General features: G+C 35.2%; 1 protein-coding gene across 9 annotated transcripts in view; it reads left to right on the forward strand.

Moving 5' to 3' along the window:
• Positions 1-296: 296 nt before the first annotated feature.
• The window catches only part of tcf7 (transcription factor 7), a 58684-nt gene continuing 34979 nt past the window's right edge, over positions 297-24001 (forward strand). For 2 of the 9 annotated variants that reach the window (XR_009649833.1, XR_009649834.1), the window contains exons 1-4: positions 313-753; positions 969-1047; positions 2298-2404; positions 17078-17204. Coding sequence is in view for 7 of the 9 variants with exons in the window: in XM_060891785.1 (XP_060747768.1) it covers positions 571-753; positions 969-1047; positions 2298-2404; positions 17078-17204 (496 nt within the window). In the remaining 2 variants the exon portion in view is untranslated. Of the gene's footprint in view, positions 754-968; positions 1048-2297; positions 2405-17077; positions 17205-24001 lie in introns of all 9 variants that reach the window. The other 7 variants (XM_060891785.1, XM_060891782.1, XM_060891784.1 and 4 more) reach the window with 7 other exon arrangements.

Consider the following 24001-nt stretch of genomic DNA (forward strand, 5'->3'; position numbering starts at 1 on the left):
GGGTTTATTCAGCATTGTTTAAAGCGCCCAAAGTACCAAACACAGTGAACTGAGAGGTGAGTTTAAAATGTATTCCGGCATTTAACTAAACACACACACACACACACACATATATATATATATATATATATATATATATATATATATATATATATATATATATATATATATATATATATATATATATTATTAAACGCCTCACGAACGTTGTTTTCTTCTAATTTATTTTTCAGAATTAAGCAATGTCCCTTTAAGACCGGAAACCTTGGCTGAAACTCTATTGTCCAACCCCCAACAGTCATTGAAAGTGTCAATCAGCGCGTGGTGCCCTTTGATGTTCGCGCTACACGACTTGTCTTCTGCTCAAAAGCAATATTTGTTGCAGGCCGTGACTGCATTACTTTTCATCTCTCCGAGGTCCTGCGTATTATTTCTGTTATCTCTTAGAAAGTTCGAGTACTTGAATTGTGAGAAAAATCACAAAAGTTGTTTTTTTTTTTTTTTTACAAGAAAGTGGAAGTGTCTTTTGTTTTGTTTTGTTTTGTTTTGTTTTTTTTTTACAAAGAAAAAATGCCGCAGCTCAACAGCGGAGGGGGGGATGATCTCGGGGCCAACGACGAAATGATTGCCTTCAAAGATGAAGGAGAACAAGACGAAAAAATCCAAGAGAACGCGTTTACCGAGCGGGACCTGGCCGACCTGAAATCCTCACTGGTGAATGAATCGGAGATCAGTCAAAACTCGCACCCGCCGGTACTATTTTGTCTCGTGTTTACTTGACCTCATGTTTTTAACTCTTTACTTCATGTTTGGAGGCTACACGTCGTACCACAAGGCTTATCTTTTGCTACTGCTGTTGTGAACGTATTTCCTACTAGGTTGAATGTGGCCAATAAGCACCAGAGGTCCATTTGTGTATAATAGTCTAAACTTTATTACATTCAGTTGAATTGTTTGAATGCGTGCAGGTGGTTAGAACAGGACAGCAGGAGGAGCAGAGAGTGTACGAGGACAAACACAGGGAACACCTCGAACATCTTGACGACGGTGAGTCTTAATCAGTCTGCAAGTAGAAACTAACCCCGAAGAAAGCTTGACATAACGGAAATAATAACTATCACCATTTATCTACGTAATTCTATCCTTTCGTGTTACTGCACTTATGTGCGCATTGAATTTGACGGTATTTACACGTAAGTAAAGTCGAACAGTTTTTTTTTTACTGCATCTTGCTATGATATGTAAAGAATAACAATCGACAGAAAGTGTTATGAACATAATCCAGGGCCTGGAGAGAAGTGAATTACAGCATTTCAACAAAACCATATCTTAACGATTTATAGTTCAATTTAATCTTATGGGACGTCCAAGTTGATCACTATAAACAGAAACGTTGATAAATGTACCGTCTTTCCGTCACCAGCATCTTGTTTGTCTATGTTAAAGTTATAAACAAGACAAAAACGCAGCTCACAAAAACCGTGAAACCGGAAAGCATCAACTCCTCTTGTCCTGAAAAACATCCCATGTCGAAACACTGAGCGAGTTGACATTTATGCACTTAATCATAAACGTTAAAACAAACGTCTCCTAACAGAAAGCTTCACCACGTGAAAGAAAAAGACAAAAATGCAGCTTTACTATAAACATTTTCCCTCATCAGCATCTTCTAACAGAATGTTTCGCTAAATAAGCAATCACACCTTTGTACCTTTCGTTAAATTACTATACGCTGTTTAAAACGGTGTATACATTATTAGATTATAGAGACTTAGATCATGTGTTGTGTCGATCTCACGTGTCCCTGTGATTGAGCTGTTGCTATAGAAACGTGTAAGTACATTAATATAAACCTGTTGCTTACTTAGTGTCAGAACTAGTGCTGTTAATGAATATTACTCGTCTTCTAATTAGAGAATTGAGCCTCAGTGTGGTGTAATTTAAGATGCATATTTTTAGTAAGTTAATTAGTAAGTTAATTAAGAAGTTACTAATAGTTACTAAAGTTTGATAGTAGGCCAGGATACTTTCCGGACCAGTTTATGCTGTTTATACCACACGTGGGTTACTATTACTGCAAAAGAAGTTAAATATGCATTAAATCGTTTTTCTGACTGAAATTACTGACTTTATTATTATAAATTATTGACTTCTGATGAAATATAAAGATGGCTATTCAAGTTTTTAATTGATTGTGCACGTATTTCTTTCTTTCTTTCTTTCTTTCTTTCTTTCTTTCTTTCTTTCTTTCTTTCTTTCTTTCTTTCTTTTTTAACATTTCACCTTTCATATTTTAGTAACGAAGCCACAAGATGGAGGGATGTACAAAGCATCGCCATATTCTGGATACCCGTTCCTGATGTTACCGGATCCCTATCATCCAAATGGACAAGTGTCACCATCTGTAAGTTTTATATTGTCTTTCCTTATTGCACTCATAACTAATTATTTTGGAGTGTGAAGTCAAGCACGCTTCACATATATCTGACTGGCGATACCCTCCTTCAAAATGTCTCTTGATTCATTTAATATTTTCTCAACACTTCATTTTAAAATGATACCTTTTCATTTAAAGATGTGGCTTAGGAAAAAATTATAAAATACTAATGAAATATTAATAATGTATATTTTAATAAAGTGGTGTGTTGCAACTACATATACAGTGGAGTCTGAGTGAAAATCTGGGATTGTTATTTAGATGTAAACAGAAATTTTATACATTTTGAAAATTCAGGAAAAAAAGAAACTCAGTAGTCAAGAGGTTTCACATTTCCTTTATTTGTTTCTAGATCACATTTAAAATTTCTAAACACATGTTTAGATTTGGGTGCATGCCAGTTTGAGTACATGCTGAATATTAAGAAATTAAATGTAAATATGACTTAGATTGTACTTTTCACAGGTTGTTGGTGATATAATTTGTATTAAAAACCTTGAAAAAGAATGCCAAACAGAATCATATATATTAGCAGTGTTCACTTTATCTATATACTGTATCTACTGTATATAAATAACTAATATCTCTCTCTCTCTCTCTCTCTCTCTCTCTCTCTCTCTCTCGCTCTCACACACACACACACACACACACACACACACGGTTGTTTTTTTATTTTCTTGCTAGTTTAGGGTCTCCCCTTCTTTTTTTTAAACTTAGTTTCTCAAGTAAAAATGTAAAAATATGGTTTATTCAGTCAGCTTTTGGTGTGGCGTTGTACTGGAAACTTTGACGCATAAATTTGTGCTAGAAAAATACATTTTAATTGTATTGTTTCTAATTATTTTTTACTAAGGGTATGTTTTCCAATATTATGTTGAAGTGTAGTTCTTCTAATTGCACTAAATGAATTTTTAATTTCATAACATTTTTAGTATTCATGTACTATTTAAATTATCTTTCACATTATGTTCACAATCACAATATTACGTATGTTTGGGTTTACACTGGGGTTCCTTATATTTGTACTATTTTCTTATTGTCACTAAGCTAAATTGGATATTCTGGGATGAGTTTCTTGTTCGTTGTCATTCATTTATTCATTACAATCCCAAAATGAAAGAGTACAAAAAGCACTATAATCACAGGAATGTTTGTCAACAATAGATAAGACAAACATCAGCAACAAGTGTAAACCGGTCTGCTACAAACATATGAAAAATCATTAATAATCAGTCATTCTGTTAATAAGAAAAGTTAGAAAAAGCAACTTACATCACTAAAATTTGTTAAATGAAGAGCGTGTAGAAACTGTGAAGTTTAGTTCTATAGACTAGAATTGCATTTAAGCTTTTCTCAGCTTAAAACCAATTGGTCTGACATAGAGAATATTGAGGATTAAAAGAAATTTGTTTTTAATGGAGATTACTAGTGCTGAACCAACTGGTTGTCTTAATGAAGATGAAGTTCACCATTGTTTTATGCAGTGGCTTTCCTCTAACACAAACTGTTTTGGCCACTAAGCAGTAGCTACTGTACTTTATTAGGAAATTAAAATCATTTTCATTTTAATACATGGAATGTGATTTTATTAGCATTTCAATGGTATTTCCTAATTATGTACACTATATTGAAAATATAGGTTGTTGAACATTCCATTTTATATTTTGTCCCACATTTGCTGTTATGATAATCAACAGTCTTATGGGAAGGCTTATTACTAGATTTGGGACCATGGTTGTGGAATTTGTTCCACAAGAACATAAGTGAGGTGAAGAGGCCTACTACATAGCCTTCCCAATCCAAAAGTGATAAGTGGGGATGTCCCAATAAGTGGGCTTATTGCAGGATACTCAAATTATTCCACTATCTTTAGGAATTGCCATTCTGGAACCTTTTGGCTGGGTCTATTTGTTCCAATGAAGGGACATTTTAATGCTAGAACATATAAAGACATTCTAGACATTCTAGGGGTCTAGCGTGGCTATAAGCTGTCATTCTAGCCAAATAGGAGCACTTAGGTAAGGCGTTTAGAGACCATGGGGAAATGATTAAACAAGTGAAACCAGGTGTTGCTCCTGTTTGATTGGACTGAAATACACACTGACCCTTTGTGAATAAGATTGATATGCTTCACAATTTGTGGCGACAGTTTGGGGATGGCCCATATATAGGTGTGATAATCAGGCATCTGCATGATTTAGGGATTTTTTACTTAGAATTTCTTAAACCTTGTCCACAAGCCAGGAGTTTCTCTCTTAACAGTTCTTCCTTGCGCTGTATTATGAGGCTTGTTTTGACTCTAGTTTGTTCAACTAATGTCTGGTTTTGTACAAAACAATAGAGAGAACATGGCTTATAAGCTGTAAGCTCTCTATAGAAACTTTGAGCTTTGTACCTTTAACAACAATGAGCAGCAGGCACAGGGATGACACTTTAAAAAACACATTTTATCCTGCTTGTGATGCAGTTTTCAGAGAGGTAGGATCAAACACAATTAGATTTGTTTAAACAAGTCTCCTAAAGACAGCATAGGTAACTGAATTGTCATAACCCAAAAATGCAGTGATGAGGATTGATTGATTGATTTGTTTGTTTGTTTTTTGAATAAACAGAATTTAATGAGGTATGTGAACTAAGAATCACCTGAAACTCTTGAAATGTTTTGAGCTCTGTCATACCTATGATTACTGATGCAGATATTTCTAGAAAGAACAGAAGCAAAATATTTGAATGAGGGGAGCATATTTTAATCATTTATATGTGAGAGGTTAGATTAATGAAATTAGGGCATGACATCCAGGTTAGAGATTTTGGGAACAGTCACATGATAAACATGTATGTAAGTTAAGTAAGTAATCTAATAATGGGGAAATCGTGGATGTATAGGAATGAGACACTGGATTTCTATATAAACACAATTTATACACAAGTATAAACTACATTTACATTATTATTGTGCATATGTGTGTATGTTAGATGGCATGGTGAGTAATCAGGCTCAGGCATTCATATATGCCTACATATGATGCCGTTCTGGTGCTGTACATTTGTATAAGAAAATTGGCTTTAGAGAGACATTGTTTCAATGGACTGTGAACTGAAATTAATTCTTATAGGCCAACAGTTAGAAAGAGTTTTCAGAGCTTTCCTGTCTAGGAACTCTTTAACTAAAGTCTAGAAGTCTTTAGAATTTTGATCCCATTATGCTTCATCTTTATGTACTTTTCTCACCTACTGTAACTTATATCATCAAAAGACTTTCACTAAGTGAGTCAGTCTGGCATGTTTATTTATATGATGTAAAATGAAAGAAAATCCCCCACCTCAAGGTAACCATGGCTTCCAGACTGATGTCAGCAAGGCTAGTTTGATGACACATTTGTGGTCTTCAGAGTAAAGGTTTTTTCTGTCCCAGGCATAAAAAATATAAATATGTTAACTAACCATAGCAGTGTGTGCCTCTAGTTTGAAGAATCTGGGACAAACAAAGGATGTAAAAGCTGAAGTGCATATACTTTGTCCTCTCCCAGCTGTAAGGGAAACTTATTTGAAAACCACCACCTTTAATCAGGGGGATTGGGCAATGAGAAAAAAACGGAATGTAAGGAGTGTAATGATACGCTTTGTATAATAAAATAAACATATAATTCCCCAGTAGTATAAAAATCTTCAAAAATATTTCAGGTGTGGGTGTATCTAATATGTTCCATGATACTTATGTATGTAATTAATGTAATGTAAATCACTATGATCCCTGTGATGTCGCCGACATGAGCTATGACCTTTTCTTCATCTGCTTTGCTCTGCTTTCATCAGTTCAGGTGGTCATGCAATACAAATAAACCTCTCTGTTCAGCTATGCTGACTACAGCACAGGGAAAAAAGCACACATGTTTACAGATGTGTGCTGTGTATGTTTGTGTGTTTTATTTACTTTTGCACAAGAGTATGGAAAACCTATAAACTCTAATACAATTTAATTGTTAATATGGCATCCACTGTATAACTATATATATATATATATATATATATATATATATATATATATATATATATATATATATATATATATATATATATATATATAAATAAAGGGGATTCCATATTATTGTATTAGAGCCACTTATAAGCTTTGATGATTTGTTGATTCTAGCTATTTCTACAATCTTTATAACTTTATCACCTGTTATGCTGACTTGCAGAGAGCACAATCTTCCTCTGTGCCTTTATACACATCTTTCACCAAGAAAGATTGACATGCTAGTATACAAGAAAGCATCAAAGAAAACACAAGAGAAGAAAACTGATTGGTTCATGCTATAGATGTGTTAACACAGAGTGTGCATACTTTTTGAACGCCCATGTACATGTCTGTTTCCATATGTGTGACTCAATGGATATCAGATGGGAGTGGGATTTGGCTGCTGTGGCCCCATGTGGCTTGGGAGGCTCCGCTGGGTCTAGGCCACACTAATTCAGGGTGTGTGTGGCGTTGGCTGACCATAGCAGTGGGAAGTAGAAGAAGTTCTCCATATGTCCCAGCTTTCTTTCTTTCTTTCTTTCTTTCTTTCTTTCTTTCTTTCTTTCTTTCTTTCTTTCTTTCTTTTAATTCACTATGCCATTTTACAGGAATGTTAATTTTACCCACATATAATCAGCAAAGATATAAATAATAGTTTGAGTTTAACAGGCAGCATATTTCTAGAGTTTTCTAGCAAAAAAATAACACAACAAGATTTTTTTTTATCTTCATGGGTGGCATGCTTTCCTTATTTCCCCAAAACTTCAAAGAAGGCTTCAGGTGCCTTTGGTAGTATTTAACTTTAGCATGTAGATGGTGAAAATAAAAATAATATAAAGCCGTGAATGACAGTGGCTTTACATTATCAGCAGATGCATGAATTTGGGTCATATTTTTGGAATTGTACCAGTTTCACAGTGTATTATAATTTAAGGCATTATGCTGCATTAACAGTACAGCAGTATTTCCTCAAAGGTGATAGAGTGGTTCTTGGTAAAATCCAAAGTGGTGTACTATGGCCTTGTTTAGACTGCATATCCCCTAAACATGAAACATTGTGCAAAGTGATTTTTCTGTAAGGAGGGAGGTCGTACATTGACTAGTTGTTTCCTTCAGATATTATGGGATGTGGTTTTCCCATGTGTTTTTGTCCCCCTATAATCAGGGGTCCAACTGGAAACATTTATCTACCATAAATAGAGCTATGCTTGTGGAATTAAGAACAAAGTCTTGTAGATAGTAAAAAGGAAAAAATCTTCAAAAGTACAAAAGGAGGATAATAGCTTCATGCTTACTATAGTGAACATTAAAGACATGAAATGCAGCATGAATATGCAGTATAGCTTATTAGAAACATTTTCATTTTATGCATGAAACCCATAGCAAAATCAGTTTTCAACCTGTCTGTTCCTTTTCAACATTTGAGAGTAGTTTTCCATCTTTCAGCTCTCTGTGTATTCATTGCTTTGGTTCATTGTATCATTCAGCTGTGATCAACACACAAGCATGGTGTAAGCATTGTGGTAACTGCACTGCACACATACATCTTGCATCCTGTGTTCAGTGTTATCAAGGCCAAGTTGTTCTGCAAGAGTAGAGTGATGAGTTGTAATGTGGTTGAACTAAGAACTGTGTTAATGCTTGTACATGATTGTTGTGTGTATATTTTTGTCTGGATTAATGTAACATTGGATATGATTGTAGATGAAAAATGTTAAGAGAGGAGAAGGCATGCAGTGTTCTCTTTCTCTCTTTTTTTTTTATCAGATGAATAGAGTGGGGCAAACAATATGTGAGTTGTGGCGGAAGGGAGTCAGCAGTAAAAGCTGAGAAGTTAAAAACCATGTAGTGCACCTGGCACACCTTACCTTGCGCAACTCATTTTTGCCTTTAACCTTTTCAGAGTGCTGTTGTCAAAGAATATGCATGCATAATGTTTGCTGATCTCTCTTCACTGCCTACACAATCCAAAACACTAAGTCTCACACAAGTTTAGATCCCTTGATCATGAAAGCCAAGTTTGTGGTTCCGATCCCAAAATAACGTTAGTGGATACATTTATGTTGCTGGTTTACAAATGGAAAACAGTGAAGGGAGCAGCCTTATTCCAAGATGAGCTGCAGATGGCTATGCAGAATTTGTTGATATCTGTGTGAACAGCTATATCCAAAGACACCAAACTGCTGTTGTGCCCATGTTGTTTTATGGAAGATCCAATACAATTGCATTACAAAGCAGTTTCATGAAAAGAAGAAAATAATATGTGTATCAATGACTGGGCTATGAGGTTCTATATAATTCTAGACTTCTTTATAATAGTAACAAATAATTTCAAAGCTGTTAAATCTACCATTTGAGAAAATGACATATATTTTCCAGAAGTCATTTGCAGTCAGTCTAGCCTTAGGCCACATGCAAGATGCAGATTTAAATCTCCTTCTATTTCTAGTACTTCTATTTCTATTTTTACTATTTTTTGAGGTAAATTTAGACTGCTTGAGGTAACAGATTAACAATCAGTCTTAATAAAGATGGGTATGTTTTGACTAAACATCATTGGGTGTATAGCTGTAGACATATTTTGGGTTTGTGCAAGTACAGTTGTGAGGTCTTGTGGTTTACCATGGAAAACAGAGCAAGCAAGGCTGTTACCTGAGAAACAAAGTAACTGTTATCATGTTTCGCAAAACTTCTAAGCTGTTTCTCAGTTATTTGCTAGCAATATGTGCAGGGTATATACAGTAGTTTATTTAGATTATGTAGGTGTGTGTGTATATCTCCTCTTCAGTATGTGAAATGTATTTTGAATCTGGTTAAGGTCTATTGACTTCTATTGACCAGTCTAAAACCTTCCACATTATGCCCTGATAAACTCTTTTGTTTTGTTGGCAGTGTGTTTTGGTTCATTGTCTTGCTGCATGATGAATTTGACTGGGTGCATTTCTCTATAAATTCACAGACAGGATGCTTCATTGCTACCATACCTTTACCATTAGTAACATGTTGCTATCATTATGAGTTACATTAAAGATTAAATATTCTTACTTTCTCCACAAATTGGCCTTTTCTTTGTTTTGGTAAAAGTTAATCTTGACTCCAAAATTTAGGCGGAGGCTCATATTTGTCATTCAAAGTCCAATCTGGCCTTTCTACCCTTAATGCTGATCAGTGTTTTTTCTTTTTTGAAATATTGATTATGATGGTGAGAGGTGTGTCTTCACAGCTGTCACAATGATTCTGTCATCAATTGCTGCTGTTTTCCTAGTCTGGGTGTTTTACATTAATGGGTTCCTTATTTTTCAGGACATTCCAGATTGTTGTATTAGCTATGCCCAATACTTATGCAATGGCTTTGATCAAATTTTCCCTGTTTCTCCCATAGACAGCTTTTTAGTCTTCATGTCAGTTTATCTTGTCTCCATGAACTAAAAACTAAGAGTAAACATTTAGATATAATAATTGATTAAACAATCAGTCTAATAGGGTACAATTGATGTAAATTAATTCTGGGAAACGGAATGCAATAAACGTTAGCATACATTAGCAGTAAACTTTAGTTACATCTTTTTGGTCCTCAACTATAATGTTGAATTATGAATTATTGTCTGACTAGAATTTGAGGTTTCTAAGAGGAAAAGCGATAGGAGGAATAACAATTTCTCCAGTTCACTCCAGATCATGGCAGAGAAAACCAGCCACTGGCAGGCAGGTTAACATCTTATGGCAATTATGAAACCAAGAATTGTAGCCAGACTGGCTCCTTAGTTCTGGGCTCCTTAGTTCTGGGCACTGATTGTTTTATATATATATTTTTAGAGGCTTTATTTTTCATATACACATTCATATGTTTTTATCTCAGTGATCTACTCTAGAAACTGTTTTCATTGATTTTCACACACATCAGTCTAGAGTTTACACAGGAAGGTGTGAAAAACAAAAAAATCGTGTGAGTAGCAGGTGAAGGAGGCTTCTGTCTGTGAACTCGATATGGCCAAAGTCACCGAAATCTGGACCTGTATTTGCATAATTGTATGCATACACATGATGGCAGATAGCTGATTCGATAATTGCATAAATCTATACAGATTTTCCTAAAAAGTGGTTAGAGAGTGTATGTTCTAGTGAACTCTAGCAAACAATAGCTAACAGGGCAAATAATGACTCAGAATGGTACATTAATGCTGGAATTAATCCACTTCAAACCTGAAGCCAACAGTTATTTGTTAACTGAATTGTGGTCACAGATGCAGGTGTCTAACTTAACTGCCATAAGAGTGCTCTAGGACAAGTAGAGATCTAGAAAACAGGAAATGGTGTCAGATACATCAGCTGTCAGATACGTCTGCAGCTTTTAACCCCATATATTTATTGTCAACACCATACAATGAGCAAAAATGAATGTGTTAATATATTATATTAACTAAGATATTAAAATGGGTCTCATGTTAACACTGACCTTATTACTGTAGGATACACTAGGATGTGGTCATGCATCTAGCTGAAACTTGGTATAATGCTCTATGTGCTAATCTGTAAGGCACCCACTGCTATGTAATGAAATAACACTCAAAGTGGTCACTGTAGTTTGCTAACTATGTTTGTGTACATGAAAAATAAGCATATTTCTTTCAATATGTGGTACAGTCCAAAATATTTTTAGGTTGATTTTTTTGATCATACTATTCAAAAAAGATTTATATCAACATGGTCATATTTAGCCAATCAGCATTCAGTAGGTAGTTTGCAGAACTATCACTGAACAATGAATATATATAGTTTATATATAACAGTCTATAGTCTGTAAAAGCACCTAGGGTGTTAGATAAAATATTCTGTTTATTTATTACAAATTTGCCACAATGCTTTTCAGTAGATATCTTAAAATAGGTGCATCCCATTTTCCTGAGTTACAAAACATGACAACTTAAAGCAGCAAATCAAAAGTATTAAAAAGCATTAAAAAAGACATAGATAAAAATATTACATATTTTTCAAAGTATAAAAATTCTGTATTTAGAAGTTCGAAAAATAGCTTCCATGCTTTATCATTGGAATGAACCTATGAAAAATCTATTTTACTCTTAGTGTGTTTTCTTAGTGAGAATAGCAATACAACTCCAACAATAAAAATAGTCTGGCAGGATACTTGGTGCGTATTTTTTATTTTTTTTTTATTTACTGTGCTGTACAACATTGAACACACATAATTACAATAATTTACAGTTTACAGGACACTGACAAACACAGGGCTGCACAATGCCGATTCTAAATGAACGAAACTAAGAAAACCAAAACACCGTTCCATAATGTAAATAATATACAAACAAAATGCAAAACAAACAAAAAAAACTAACAAAAAAACTACAAAGGGTTTGCTGTTCAATGTTTTTGCACAAATAGCAAAGAAATACGTGCCATGGCACGTAACAGTTGCTATTTATACATTTTATTGAAAATGATATAAATGTATCAATTATCAATTCATGTAAATTTTTCTTTGCATAGATAATAGATTTAATACAGACTTTGCTATACCTGAACCATCTCATCCATAAGATGAAAGGTTTTAAGTAAACCCCAAACAAGAAGAGGATGTGTTTTGAGGTCTGCATGATAAAAGGAAGAGTCTGAACATTAAATCGATGTTTCAATCAATAGAATCATGTTATGAAGATTAAAGAGAAAAGAAGATGTCTGCAGTGTGCTAATAGCACACTGGGTCTTACTTTAATTGATTTGAAGAGAAATATAATATAAGAGGGAAGTATAACACACATGTGGATGAAGGTGAAGGATGAGCCACTGAAGATCTTTAGAAAGTATTCTATCCACCTTAGAGGTGCCATTGATCTTTTAATCCACCATGGTTACATTTTAAGTACATCAACGCTCACTTGAGTGTGATACTCTTATCGGATGAATTTCAGGTGGCAGTATTGTAAGGCAAAGTATTATATTAAGGCATTTAATTAAAAAAAAGAAAAAAATTCAATTAAATATTATCTGCTCAAGAATGAATATTATTTAAATATCAGTTAATTAGCTTCTGATGTGCCAATAAACCAGATGATTAGGAGGTCTGTTCTATCATATTATAATGGTTCAACATGATTCAATAAATGCAAATATTTATTTATTTTTTATTCTTCTTTCGGCTGCTCCCCGTCGCCAGCCACCACAGCGGATCACATGGCCCACATATTAGATTTGCCACAGGTTTTACGCCAGATGCCCTTCCTGACGCAAACCTCCCATTTTTATCCGGGCTTTGGACCTGCACTGAGAGTTAACTCTTCAGTGGCTGGGTTTATCTCTGCACATGAATCAACCCTGGGCCACGGCAATGAGAGCGTAGGATCCTGTCACTGGACCACCTGGGGGTGATTCAATAAATGCAATTACTTCTAAGAATTGATGGACATATTTAGAGTGTAGTTTGTAGTATTATCTTCATATTATATTGAGGTACTGAAATTGTTCATGTTGGTATTTAGACCTTGGATTTTGTGATGTAGGTCTTAAGTCATTCTCTGGGTCATAAGTGATTCTCTGAACTTCCTTGGAGCTTCCCAGAGTTTCCAAGTGAGTTCCTTGAAAAACCCGACGTTCCTTCAGTGAAAAAGCTATAAGGTAATCAAGAATGCATATTGTCGCTGTCGGGCGGAAACCTCGTATGTCCAAATTTGGTCAATTTCATATTTTTTCACATATCGATGGTATTGGTCAGTCCCCACGTGGGTCTGTTATTTTTACAAGTTATTAACCAATCTAAAGCTATTAAGCAATCTCAGCTATGTTAATCTTAAAATTAAACTTATTGCCCTGAAACAATTGCCACGGTTAATTTTTGCTTTCATTCCTCCCCATTCAGACCAGCCACATTTGACAAATCATACAAACTAGCTTATATATATGAATTAACATTGTGCCAAATTATTAATAATTATGATTCCTGGAAATGGCCAGGTATTGTTGAAGCAAACTGAAAAGCATGCAGGCTTAAGCGATTCACACCTGGAGCTGGAGAGGCACCTCCTTACAGATTAGTATTAGATTTACAGAAAAAAGATTGATGCCAAAAGAATTTTGATGAAAGTCATGAATAATAAATCTATGCTGGAAAAAAAGTTATATCACATTCTTTTTAGAATTTTCCAGAATATTGCTTTTAAAATGTGTGTGCAATACACAGATGCACTGAGGCTTCTGAAATGACTTTCTGGTAGGAAAACCATCTCAAAGGCTATCCTTTTTACTATGCTATTGTGGATCTTGTGAAGCCCTTCTATAATCTTAATGGGTGCTACATCTACTGTCATGTAACTAGAAATATACCAATACTAAAAACTACAAGAACTGTGTTGCCAATAAAAACATTAACTAATTTAAACTGATTAGCCCAAAAACTGAATTAAATTCACAAACTACTGACAAAAAAATAACAAATACTACATAATTGTTATTTTAACAAAATTTACTCATATAAAACATTGAGAGGTTTAAATAATATAGGACTTGGTACTACAAATTATACACAAATCACATAACATTAAGTCCCCTTGTGTAATTTGTACTTCGATCTGACAATGTATGTTTAGTCTAATTACTTCCACTACTGTGGTTTACATGTGACTTTTTGATCACTGCTGATGACATGCTTTGGATGACACCAAATCTAGGGTGTGTTTCAACATGTGCAATCACTTGACATCACATTGAATTATAGGCTGCACAAAATCATGAACAGAAAGAATTCCTTGACAAGTTTTACAGAAGTTAAAAAAATCCACTTGAGGGAAATAAAAAAAAAAAGATATAATTGTTAGTCCCAAAAGTAGTATTTGATGAGGCCCTAACAAAAGGTTTCACGTATTGATTGCCCTCTTCAATTCAATACCAAGATTTTCCATCATTCAATCATAAACTACATTGTCTAGTAATACACTATATGGCCAAAAGTATGTGGACCCCTGACCATGACACCCACATGTGCTTGTTGAATATCCTATTCCAAAGTCATTCAAATTTATGCCAAAGGTCTGTGGTGGAATTAAGGTAAATGCTATGTGCCGGCCCCTTGAGTGTTTTTAAATCAACACTGGCAAATTTGTGCTCATGGCATTATTCTTTTGAACCAGGTTTGGGCTAGGCCTCTTAGTTTCAGCAAAGGGAAATCATAATGTCATTCTAGACAATCATATGGCTCGAAGATTTTGACAAAATTTTGGGAGTCATGAACATTTGGTATTCTCCCAAACATCTGATATCTATGTATGATTGGAATAATCCATCTTTGGCTGTGTCAGAGGCAAAAAGGATTTGGGCTAAATTATTCATTTCCATCAGTGCACATAAGAGGAGTGGTGGATGTTAAAGACCTTGTGCTCCTCCACCTTCTGTTTGAGGATGCCCCACAGATGCTCAATAAGGTTTAGGTCTGAAGGGCTTAGGTCAACTATAGTATACTAGGTATACAATTATATAGAGTTATATTTATATGAAACTGACAAAAAATATAAATGTATACAATATGCATAAAAATGACTGACAATCGTCCTGATTTACTTTAAGTTCATTATTTTTAATTTCTGTAATTAACAGAAATAACACGGCATTTGGCACAATATATATCTTAGTGGTGATTCAAAGTCACCTTTTGGCTTTTTAGCTAGTAGGAAATTATTGGAATATTTATCATGTTAACTTTTAATGACTGTCTACAGAAAGTAGTATTGAATAAAGTATTAAATAAAAAGTATTAAAATTAAAAAATTCATTGATAAATATTCAGTTATTGTGAATTTTGCAGTAAATACAGATTTGAGTTGGATGTGTCTATATGGGTTTTGTACATTTTGATTTTGGCATTTTCTTCCTTAGCGCAAAATGATGCCACAGATTTTCATTTGGATTTAAGTCAGAACTTTGACCATTTAATTTTGGAATTTCAAAACACAAATACAAAATATTGATAAATACTGAGAAATAGGCTTTTGGGTAACTAGAAACAATAAATATACATTTACATTTTTTTAAATAATATTTAACATTTCCTGACCTGGTAGACCTTCTGCAGGATGTTCAAACTTTGCAAAAAAAAAGTAGGATCAGGTGTGGGTGCAGAGTGTGTTTAAACGTACCAATTTTGTTATGTCTGCAGTGTCTTTGATGTCCTCCAAACTTCCAGCTAGATGGCTTTCATTTTCTCCCTCAGAAATTCCAAATCACTTCCAGATTGTGGCACAAATGACAGCATGGACTTGTTTTTACTCAGAGCAGGCAGCAGTAAAATACCTCTCTTGGTTTTCATGCATTATTTGAGCAATGCTTTGGCCAAAATATTGTTCAAATTTATAAACAAAGGATTTTGTTAAGGATTTTCATGGCTCCAGTTCAAATTTACAGTTCAAGTAGTGATCTTAGTACAAAAATAAGAAAAAAATTAACAAGATAAATACATACAGAGGTGTTAAAGCCAGCTTAAGATTTTTTTTAGCTAGTCTCACTTTGACTTAGCTTAAAATAAATCTAGACACAGTGTGTGTATACAACTGTCTGTCTCACTAGAAAATATTGTGGTTTTCAAACAGGTTCGCAATTTATATATTCTGCATGCTTGAACAAATGTGGGCAGCTTTGAAAGCTGATAATTTTTTCTCCACCAACTGCAATATTACCTCCTTGGAGGTATGATTACTGTCCACACAAATGATGATAAGATTAAATCCTGTTTGTAATTTTATACTCTTTAATATGTATGGCTTTGCATAACATTTTGGTGGTAACAAATAAATCAGTTAGGAGATATGCATCTTCAGAGCATAGTCATGAGAAGCTTATTATTTTATTTAACACACTCAGTCTGGCATCATCAAAGGATGAAACCTATTCACAAAATATTGTTGTTTTCCCTTGTGGGCTAAAGTGGGAGTGAGCAAATAATTCATGTGTAATATGTCAATGCTCAAATAAGAGATTAAAGACATGACTCTCAAAGCAGCCCTTGGTTCCTAAAAGACCTCTAATTTCCTCTTCAAAACGCTACATGTTTAAAACCCAAAAGGATATATTACAATGTACTGTGTTTCATCTGTAATGTGAGTGAATTGACACACAAGTGGGACATGGTGGACAGTGAAATGGGGCCATCATTAATTTCCAGTTTCAGTTTTTATTTTATTTTTTGCTTTTTCCGGTTTTCTTGTTCAAAAACATTTAGATAAAAGCAGATTATATTTTGTGGAAGATTTTGCTTGGTAGCAATGTATTTGAAAATCTGCTTTGAGTCAACATGGACCAAAAATTAACTATTATAGTTTCTGTGGGCCCTGACATATACATGTTAAACATGTCTGATGTTTTAACACCAGTAAAGGAAAAAGGTGCTGAACAAGGGAAAATACTCATAGCTGGTCATTTTGTTAATATCAAGTAACAAACTCAAGGCATGCACAGTTGCAAATATATAGATCTACTAATAATTCAAAAAGAACATTTGTTTTTCTACTGTATATATATCCTCATGGATAGATAAGTTTTAAAGAAGATGTAAGTTGTTCTCTCCATAATAATTAATGATCTCTCTCTCTCTCTCTCTCTCTCTGTATATGTAAATGAAGGCTAACAAAGTGGCAGTTGTTCAGCAGCCTCATGGGATGCACCCACTTACATCACTTCTACCATACAGCAATGAACACTTCAACCCCAGTACTTCTCATCTGACATCAGATATGAGCCAAAAAACAGGTCTGTATGTGAGTTATCATTTGTGATGATGCAACATCTCTTAAAGGGATTTAAATTTCTGGGTTTTCAATTTGATTCTACTCACATTTTTTCAGAAAATCGAAGGAGAAATTAATAGCTATTTCAAATAGCCACCTCAGTTGACATTGGAAGGTTTAATGGTAACAATTTGATTTTCGAATTTAAAATTGTTAAAATTGGCAACAGGAATTGAAAATCAGCAGAACCTTACTCACATCAAAAGCTTGCCTAGATATGTGAAGATGTTTAAATAAATCCATTCACATTCCACAAGCAAGTACATAGCTATTAGAATGACAGTCACTTACAAAAAAACTCTTATACACAGGTGTCTCTAACCAACATGCAGAAACTTGAATATCATATACTATACAGTATAGCCTAACTCAATCTTATAATTGCACAAGAAAAATAAAAAAATTGGAGTTAGGTCATTAATTATGGCATATTTTGATTTAGGCAATAATTAAGACCACAAACCTTAGATACTTTTAGGCAGATAAGAACATTGGCTAAGGCACAAAAAGAAAGGATCTTCTACATTTACATTTACATTTACTGCATTTGGCAGATGCCCTTATCCAGAGCGACATACATAACATTGGATACATTAATGCTGGCTCACTAGTTTACATACTTAAGATACCATGAGTTTAAAACATTGTTCAAAGTCACAATGAAAAAGTGTCAAAGGTTGTGGTTTTTTTTTAAAATTATTTTATTTTTATTTTTTTATATATATAAATGCAAAAGATAGGGAAAGAAGTGCTAGTTGAAGTGTTTCCTGAATAAGTAGGTGTTCAACCGCCGTTTGAAAATAGCCAGTGACTCAGCTGTCCAGACCTCTAGGAGAAGTTAATTCCACCACCTTGGTGCCAGAACAGAGAAGAGTCTTGTAGTATACTTGCCTCTTACCCTGAGAGATGGTGGAACCAGTCGAGCAGTGCTGTTAGATCGGAGGGTGCGGGGTGCAGTGCGAGGAGTGATGAGGGCTTTGAGGTAAGAGGGAGCTGGTCCATTTTTGGGCTTTGTAGGCCAGCATCAGTGTTTTGAATCTGATGCGTGCAGCTACTGGAAGCCAGTGGAGGGATCGCAATAGCAGGGTGGTATGCGAGAACTTTGGCAGGTTGAAAACAAACCGTGCAGCTGCATTTTGGATCATTTGATTGTCCATGGTTACCCCAAGGTTGCAAGCTGTGGCTGAAGGGATCAGATCGTTGTGCAGGGATATAGCAAGATCATGACCTGGGGATGAATCACCTGGGATGAACAGCAGTTCAGTTTTGCTAGGATTGAACTTTAACTGATGAGCAGTCATCCAGGATGATATTTCTGCCAGACATGCTGAGAACCGATCAGAAGCTGTGGTATCTGAGGGTGGGAAAGAGAAGATAAGTTGTGTATCATCAGCATAGCAGTGGTAAGAGAACCCATGTGAGGAAATCCTCTAGTTATGAACACTTTAATGTTGGCTATAACTATTTGTTATAGATTGCCAATTTTGTTCTAGCTCAACCTATGACATGTTTATTTATTTATTTATTTATTTATTTACAGTGGTGTGAAAAAGTGTTTGCCCACTTCCTGATTTTTTATTGTTTTGACGTGTCACACTTTAATGTTTCAGATCATCAAACAAATTTAAATATTAGTCAAAGATAGGTTTTTCACCATTTGGATTGTGTTGTACTGTAGCAAAAATATCTTATGTGTTTCTTGTGTTTTTGAGACACAGTAATTTTTGCAAACTTGGATGTTTTTTGTTGTTGTTGGTTGTGTTTTTTTTTTTATCATTATCCTTATCCATCCAATCACCCTAGTTCACACTTTATACCCAGACACTCTCAAGCTCTTTTATTTTACTATGAGGCTATTGCCCCTTTTCCACCAAAAAGAACCGGGTGCTGGTTCAGAGCTAGTGCTGGTGCTGGTTCAAAGTTGGTTCCACTGGCGAACCTTCTAAGAACCGGTTTGCCTTTCCACCGGCTAAAGAGCCATCACAGAGCCGAGTCTGACGTCACTGTATGCGTGTCACGGGTCCCAGCAACTTTAGCGCAGCAGCGGCAAACACAAACACATCAACAATGGCGGATGTTGCTTTACTGTTAATGCTCATGGCTTTGTGAACCTAAATTAGCATCCAAACGCGGCGAATCCAACGTGTACGTGCAGCTCCATGTAATCTGTATAAACGGAGGTTGTACATAACGTTATTTTATCATTAACACAGTAAAAAGGTAGCCTTAGCATGTAGCTACTTACTATCGTGTGCTGATAATGTATCATATCGCGGTAAAGTAAAAGTGTATTAAACATTAGTATACTTAAGGTACATTATCAAATGCGCTAACAGTAGCCCCGCCCACAGCCCCTGACACAAGCGGTTCTTAAGTCTAGACCAGCAACGTTTTGGTGCTACTTAAGAACCACTTTTCCTGGTTCAGAGCCGGTGCTTTGGCTGTCGAAAAAGAAAGAACTGGTTCTAAATTAGGCTCTGGCTCCGAACCAGCACTCGAACTGCCTCGGTGGAAAAGGGGCATATGAGCACTAACTCCTAGTGTAACATTCATAGGTCATTGAGGTCTGAACAAAAAACCTGCAAATTTTAATTAAAGTAGGCTTTATAGGTCAGTAGTAGAATTGTTATGATCAATGCAAAATTTGACTGATAGTCAATGTAGTGTGGACAATACAGGGCTCTAAGAATATTTCAAGTTTTTCACAGAGAATAGTATGATCAGTGGTGTCAAAACTGGCACTAAGGTCAAGCATCACCAGCAAGGAAATACAACCCTGATTAGAGGAAAGTACTAGGTCATTTACCACTTTAACCTGTGCAGAGAGAGTAAGTTCATTACAGTATGTACACTAAAGTGTAGTGTTTTCAGTTAAAATGCTAAAGTTGATTTGACAAATTTATTGAAACATGATTTCATGAAGTATGTGCATCCATCCATCCATCCCTCCATCCATAAATATCAGTAAATCCTATACTGCATTGCAGGGGCAGTTCTAGGCCTTTTTTAGGGTGGCTTTATCCCCCCTGTCTGTGATCTCAGCCACCCTAAAACTAAAAGTATAATTTTTACTTTCATAAATAAACACTAAAAATTACGTTAAAATGTCGTCAATAGGAAAGAAAATTATTTATCAGTTTGATCCATGAGTGATTTTTTTTCTTTGCTTTTATGCGCATGCGTTGTAGTCTTTCAAAAGTGCGTCATCAGCTGTCTGCTTTATTTGAACGGAGAAGCATAGGCACACGCAGCGTGCACGTCAGTCAGAGCTGGAGGCATTTATCTATAACATTAATCGGCAGAAAACCGCAAGGATGGCAACCAAAAGCAAATTTTTTTTTTATTTTTTATTAATGACTGCATTAATTGGACACACTGTTCGTAGAGAATGCACACATACATGGCATCATTACATCATGCATAAACTTTTGGTGTCTACTTTTGCCATTTTAAATAACACCATAACTTTTGGCTTACTATGTAGTCATATAATATATAATATAAAACTCTTCTTGTTTTACATTCTCACTGAGGGCTAAGCCCCCCTAAAGATGAAATCCTAGAACCGCCCCTGCTGCATTGCCATAATTAGAATTAAGGACACTAAATTGTTGAATTGGAGCTAAGTGTTCATTGGGTTTTTCCAAACACAATAATATCGATATTAAATTGCATTTTTTCAATTTTTGCAAGTTTACTTAGACAATGATGCTAAAGCTGTTGAATCTTTGAATCTTCAAGTTAGCCAGTAAGTATGCAATATAGCACTGACTGTAAAATGTATGAATGTTATTTCTGAATTATACCTCACACAGTGCAGTCTGTTGGTGGTAAATCAGCTTTTTTTGTAATTTTTTTTAAAGGCTCATCCTAGTGATAATAAAAAAAACTTATTCTTAACATGCCACAATAAAAGAACCTCTCCTTAGAAAATGGCTATGAAATGGAAATAGTCATTCCCATGCACTTACTGTACCTCAAATGTGAAATAGTAGCAAGAGTTTGTACAACACCATATTATTTTGCATATTGTGTAACCAAAGGAGATTCAGCTAGTAGCAAGATAACATTATTATTTTCACTCTGATTGACCAATTTTATCAAAAACATTCATTCATTCATCTTCTACCGCTTATCCGAACTACCTCGGGTCACAGGGAGCCTGTGCCTATCTCAGGCGTCATCGGGCATTAAGGCAGGATACACCCTGGACGGAGTGCCAACCCATCGCAGGGCACACACACACTCTCATTCACTCACGCACTCACACACTAGGGACAATTTTCCAGAGATGCCAATCAACCTACCATGCATGTCTTTGGACCAGGGGAGGAAACCGGAGTACCCGGAGGAAACCCCCGAGGCACGGGGAGAACATGCAAGCTCCACACACACAAGGTGGAGGCGGGAATCGAACCCCGACCCTGGAGGTGTTAGGCGAACGTGCTAACCACTAAGCCACCGTGCCCCCTTATCAAAAACATAAAAAAGCTAAAAAACTCATAATCTTCTTTTTTATAAATTCACTGTAATCAACATTTATTTTATATATATTTTCATTTGCTTCAGAAATATTAAAGAGAAGAAAAGAATTATCAGAGAAAACTGAAACAAGCCTACCTGTCATGGACTGCTGGACAGGCTTTATTTATTATATTCCCATGTGCTTTTTTTGTAGTCTGCACATGTGTTTGCCCCACCCAATCCTTCCCATTTCCTGCCTCTGCACACATGCTCCATATGTCTCACTAATTATCCCCTTGAATCTTGTATATCTTTGCTACTATGAAGGTTTCTTGTGGAGTTCACAAAGATGGACTCCATACTATAAAACATAAAACATACTATAAAACATAAAATAGACAACGGAATAAATAAAAAAAAAAATAAAAAAATAATATATAAAGTAATAAGAAAAGAAAATAATTGGCTAGTTCAAATATAAAATGGATTTCTAAACATTTCTAAACAGTTTTGAGTCTGGATTTAAAGGTCGTTAGATAGTCTATACCTCTGATGTCAGCAGGGAGATTGTTCCAAAGTCAGGGAGCAGAGCGACTGAATGCTCTAAGCCCCATGGTGGACAGTTGAGCTGATGGTGTGGTGAGCCAGTTAGCAGAAGAGGATCTGAGTGTACAGGAGGATGTGTATAATTGGAGAAGATTAGAAAGATATGGTGGAGCAAGATTATGAAGAACCTTGAAGGTGAATAGCAGAATTTTATACTCGATGAGAAACTTCACAGGAAGCCAGTGAAGCTGGTTGAAGAATTGGCATGATATGATCAATAGAAGGAGTTCAAATAATAATGTGGGCTGCAGAGTTCTGTACTAGTTGAAGTTTATGAAGAATTTTTGAAGGCAAACCAAAAAGAACAGAGTTACAGTAATCCAAACATGATATAACAAGGGCATGGACTAAAATGGAAGTACTTTGTTGTGTCAAGATTATGTGGAGGCGATTAATATTGCGGGGGTGAAAGTAGGCAGAATGAGTAACATTATTAAAATGAGCCTCTAAGGGTAGAGTGCTATCAAGGATGACACCAAAACTGTCAAGGAAGACACCAAAACCTGAGGGGAAGTAAAAACTGTGGAACTATCAATATTTAATGAAAAACTATCAACATTAGCTAAGGTGGACTTAGAGCCAACAAGAAGGATTTCTGTTTTATTGCTATTCATTTGGAGAAAGTAGCAAGAAAACCAAATTGAATACTGAATTGGAATACTGACTATGTCACAGGCTTCCTCACCCAACAGCAGGAACTGACCTTGCTAAAGGTTTTATGGTTGATTTGATTCAATTCCACAGCCACATTCCAAAAGCCTTAACAGAAGATTGGAGGTTATTGTGACATTAAAATCATGGAATGAGATGCTCACAAAAGCACATACGGTGTGAAGCTCAGATGTTCACAAACAAAATGATCATTTCACCACTGGCTTTCTAACTGTATCAAAAAATTCACTCTATTAATAAAAATATGATACTTGGCCTTAATCTGTTAACTGGTTTTGGTCATGCTTGTTCTGTCATACATATTTATCTGCTCTGAGCAGATGGCACCTTCACAGACAGTTACTGATTTTTAAGGATGGGGACTAAGCATTCCCACAGTGTAATCTAGAATGACTTTTTGTGAGGGGGTGGGGAACAAAGTCAAAATAAGTTGACTCAGTCACATTCCAATCTAAATAGATTTATAGGTTGAGTCCAGAAACATGCCTGAAGCATTGTCAAATTACAGTCATTGAGTCGGTCAGGTTTCCTTTAAATCACATATGAGATTTTTGCTGCTAACACATGACATCATTTACAAACAGATTTCTGCTGTAAAAAACAAGAAATTTTAACACAATCTAAATTGTTTACATTAAACTAAATTCTTCTCCAGGTAAGATGTTAAGACAATGAAGATGTTGGATGATGAATGGAGATATCTCAGCATAAAGGCACACACTAGCCGTTTCTATCCTTTCTATCCATTAGATCACTTTGTCCATTAGATTAAAACAGCTTTAAGACAGCATTATTATTGGACTATAACCACCAAATTTGATTGCCAGGTCCTCTTTCCCACTACTACTCAGTGAAATGAACTCAGTGAAATTTAATAATAGAATTTCCTCTTTGGTTTAAATATTCATAACAGGATGAGAGGTGATTGGTCTTGTTATGTTAACCATACATCCTAGTAGATTTCCATACTGCTAAGGAAATACTTGCTACTTTGTCACAATTTTTAAAAATAATGAG

This window comes from Tachysurus vachellii, chromosome 17 (assembly GCF_030014155.1).
Source record: "Tachysurus vachellii isolate PV-2020 chromosome 17, HZAU_Pvac_v1, whole genome shotgun sequence".
NCBI classification, from domain to species: Eukaryota; Metazoa; Chordata; class Actinopteri; order Siluriformes; family Bagridae; genus Tachysurus; species Tachysurus vachellii.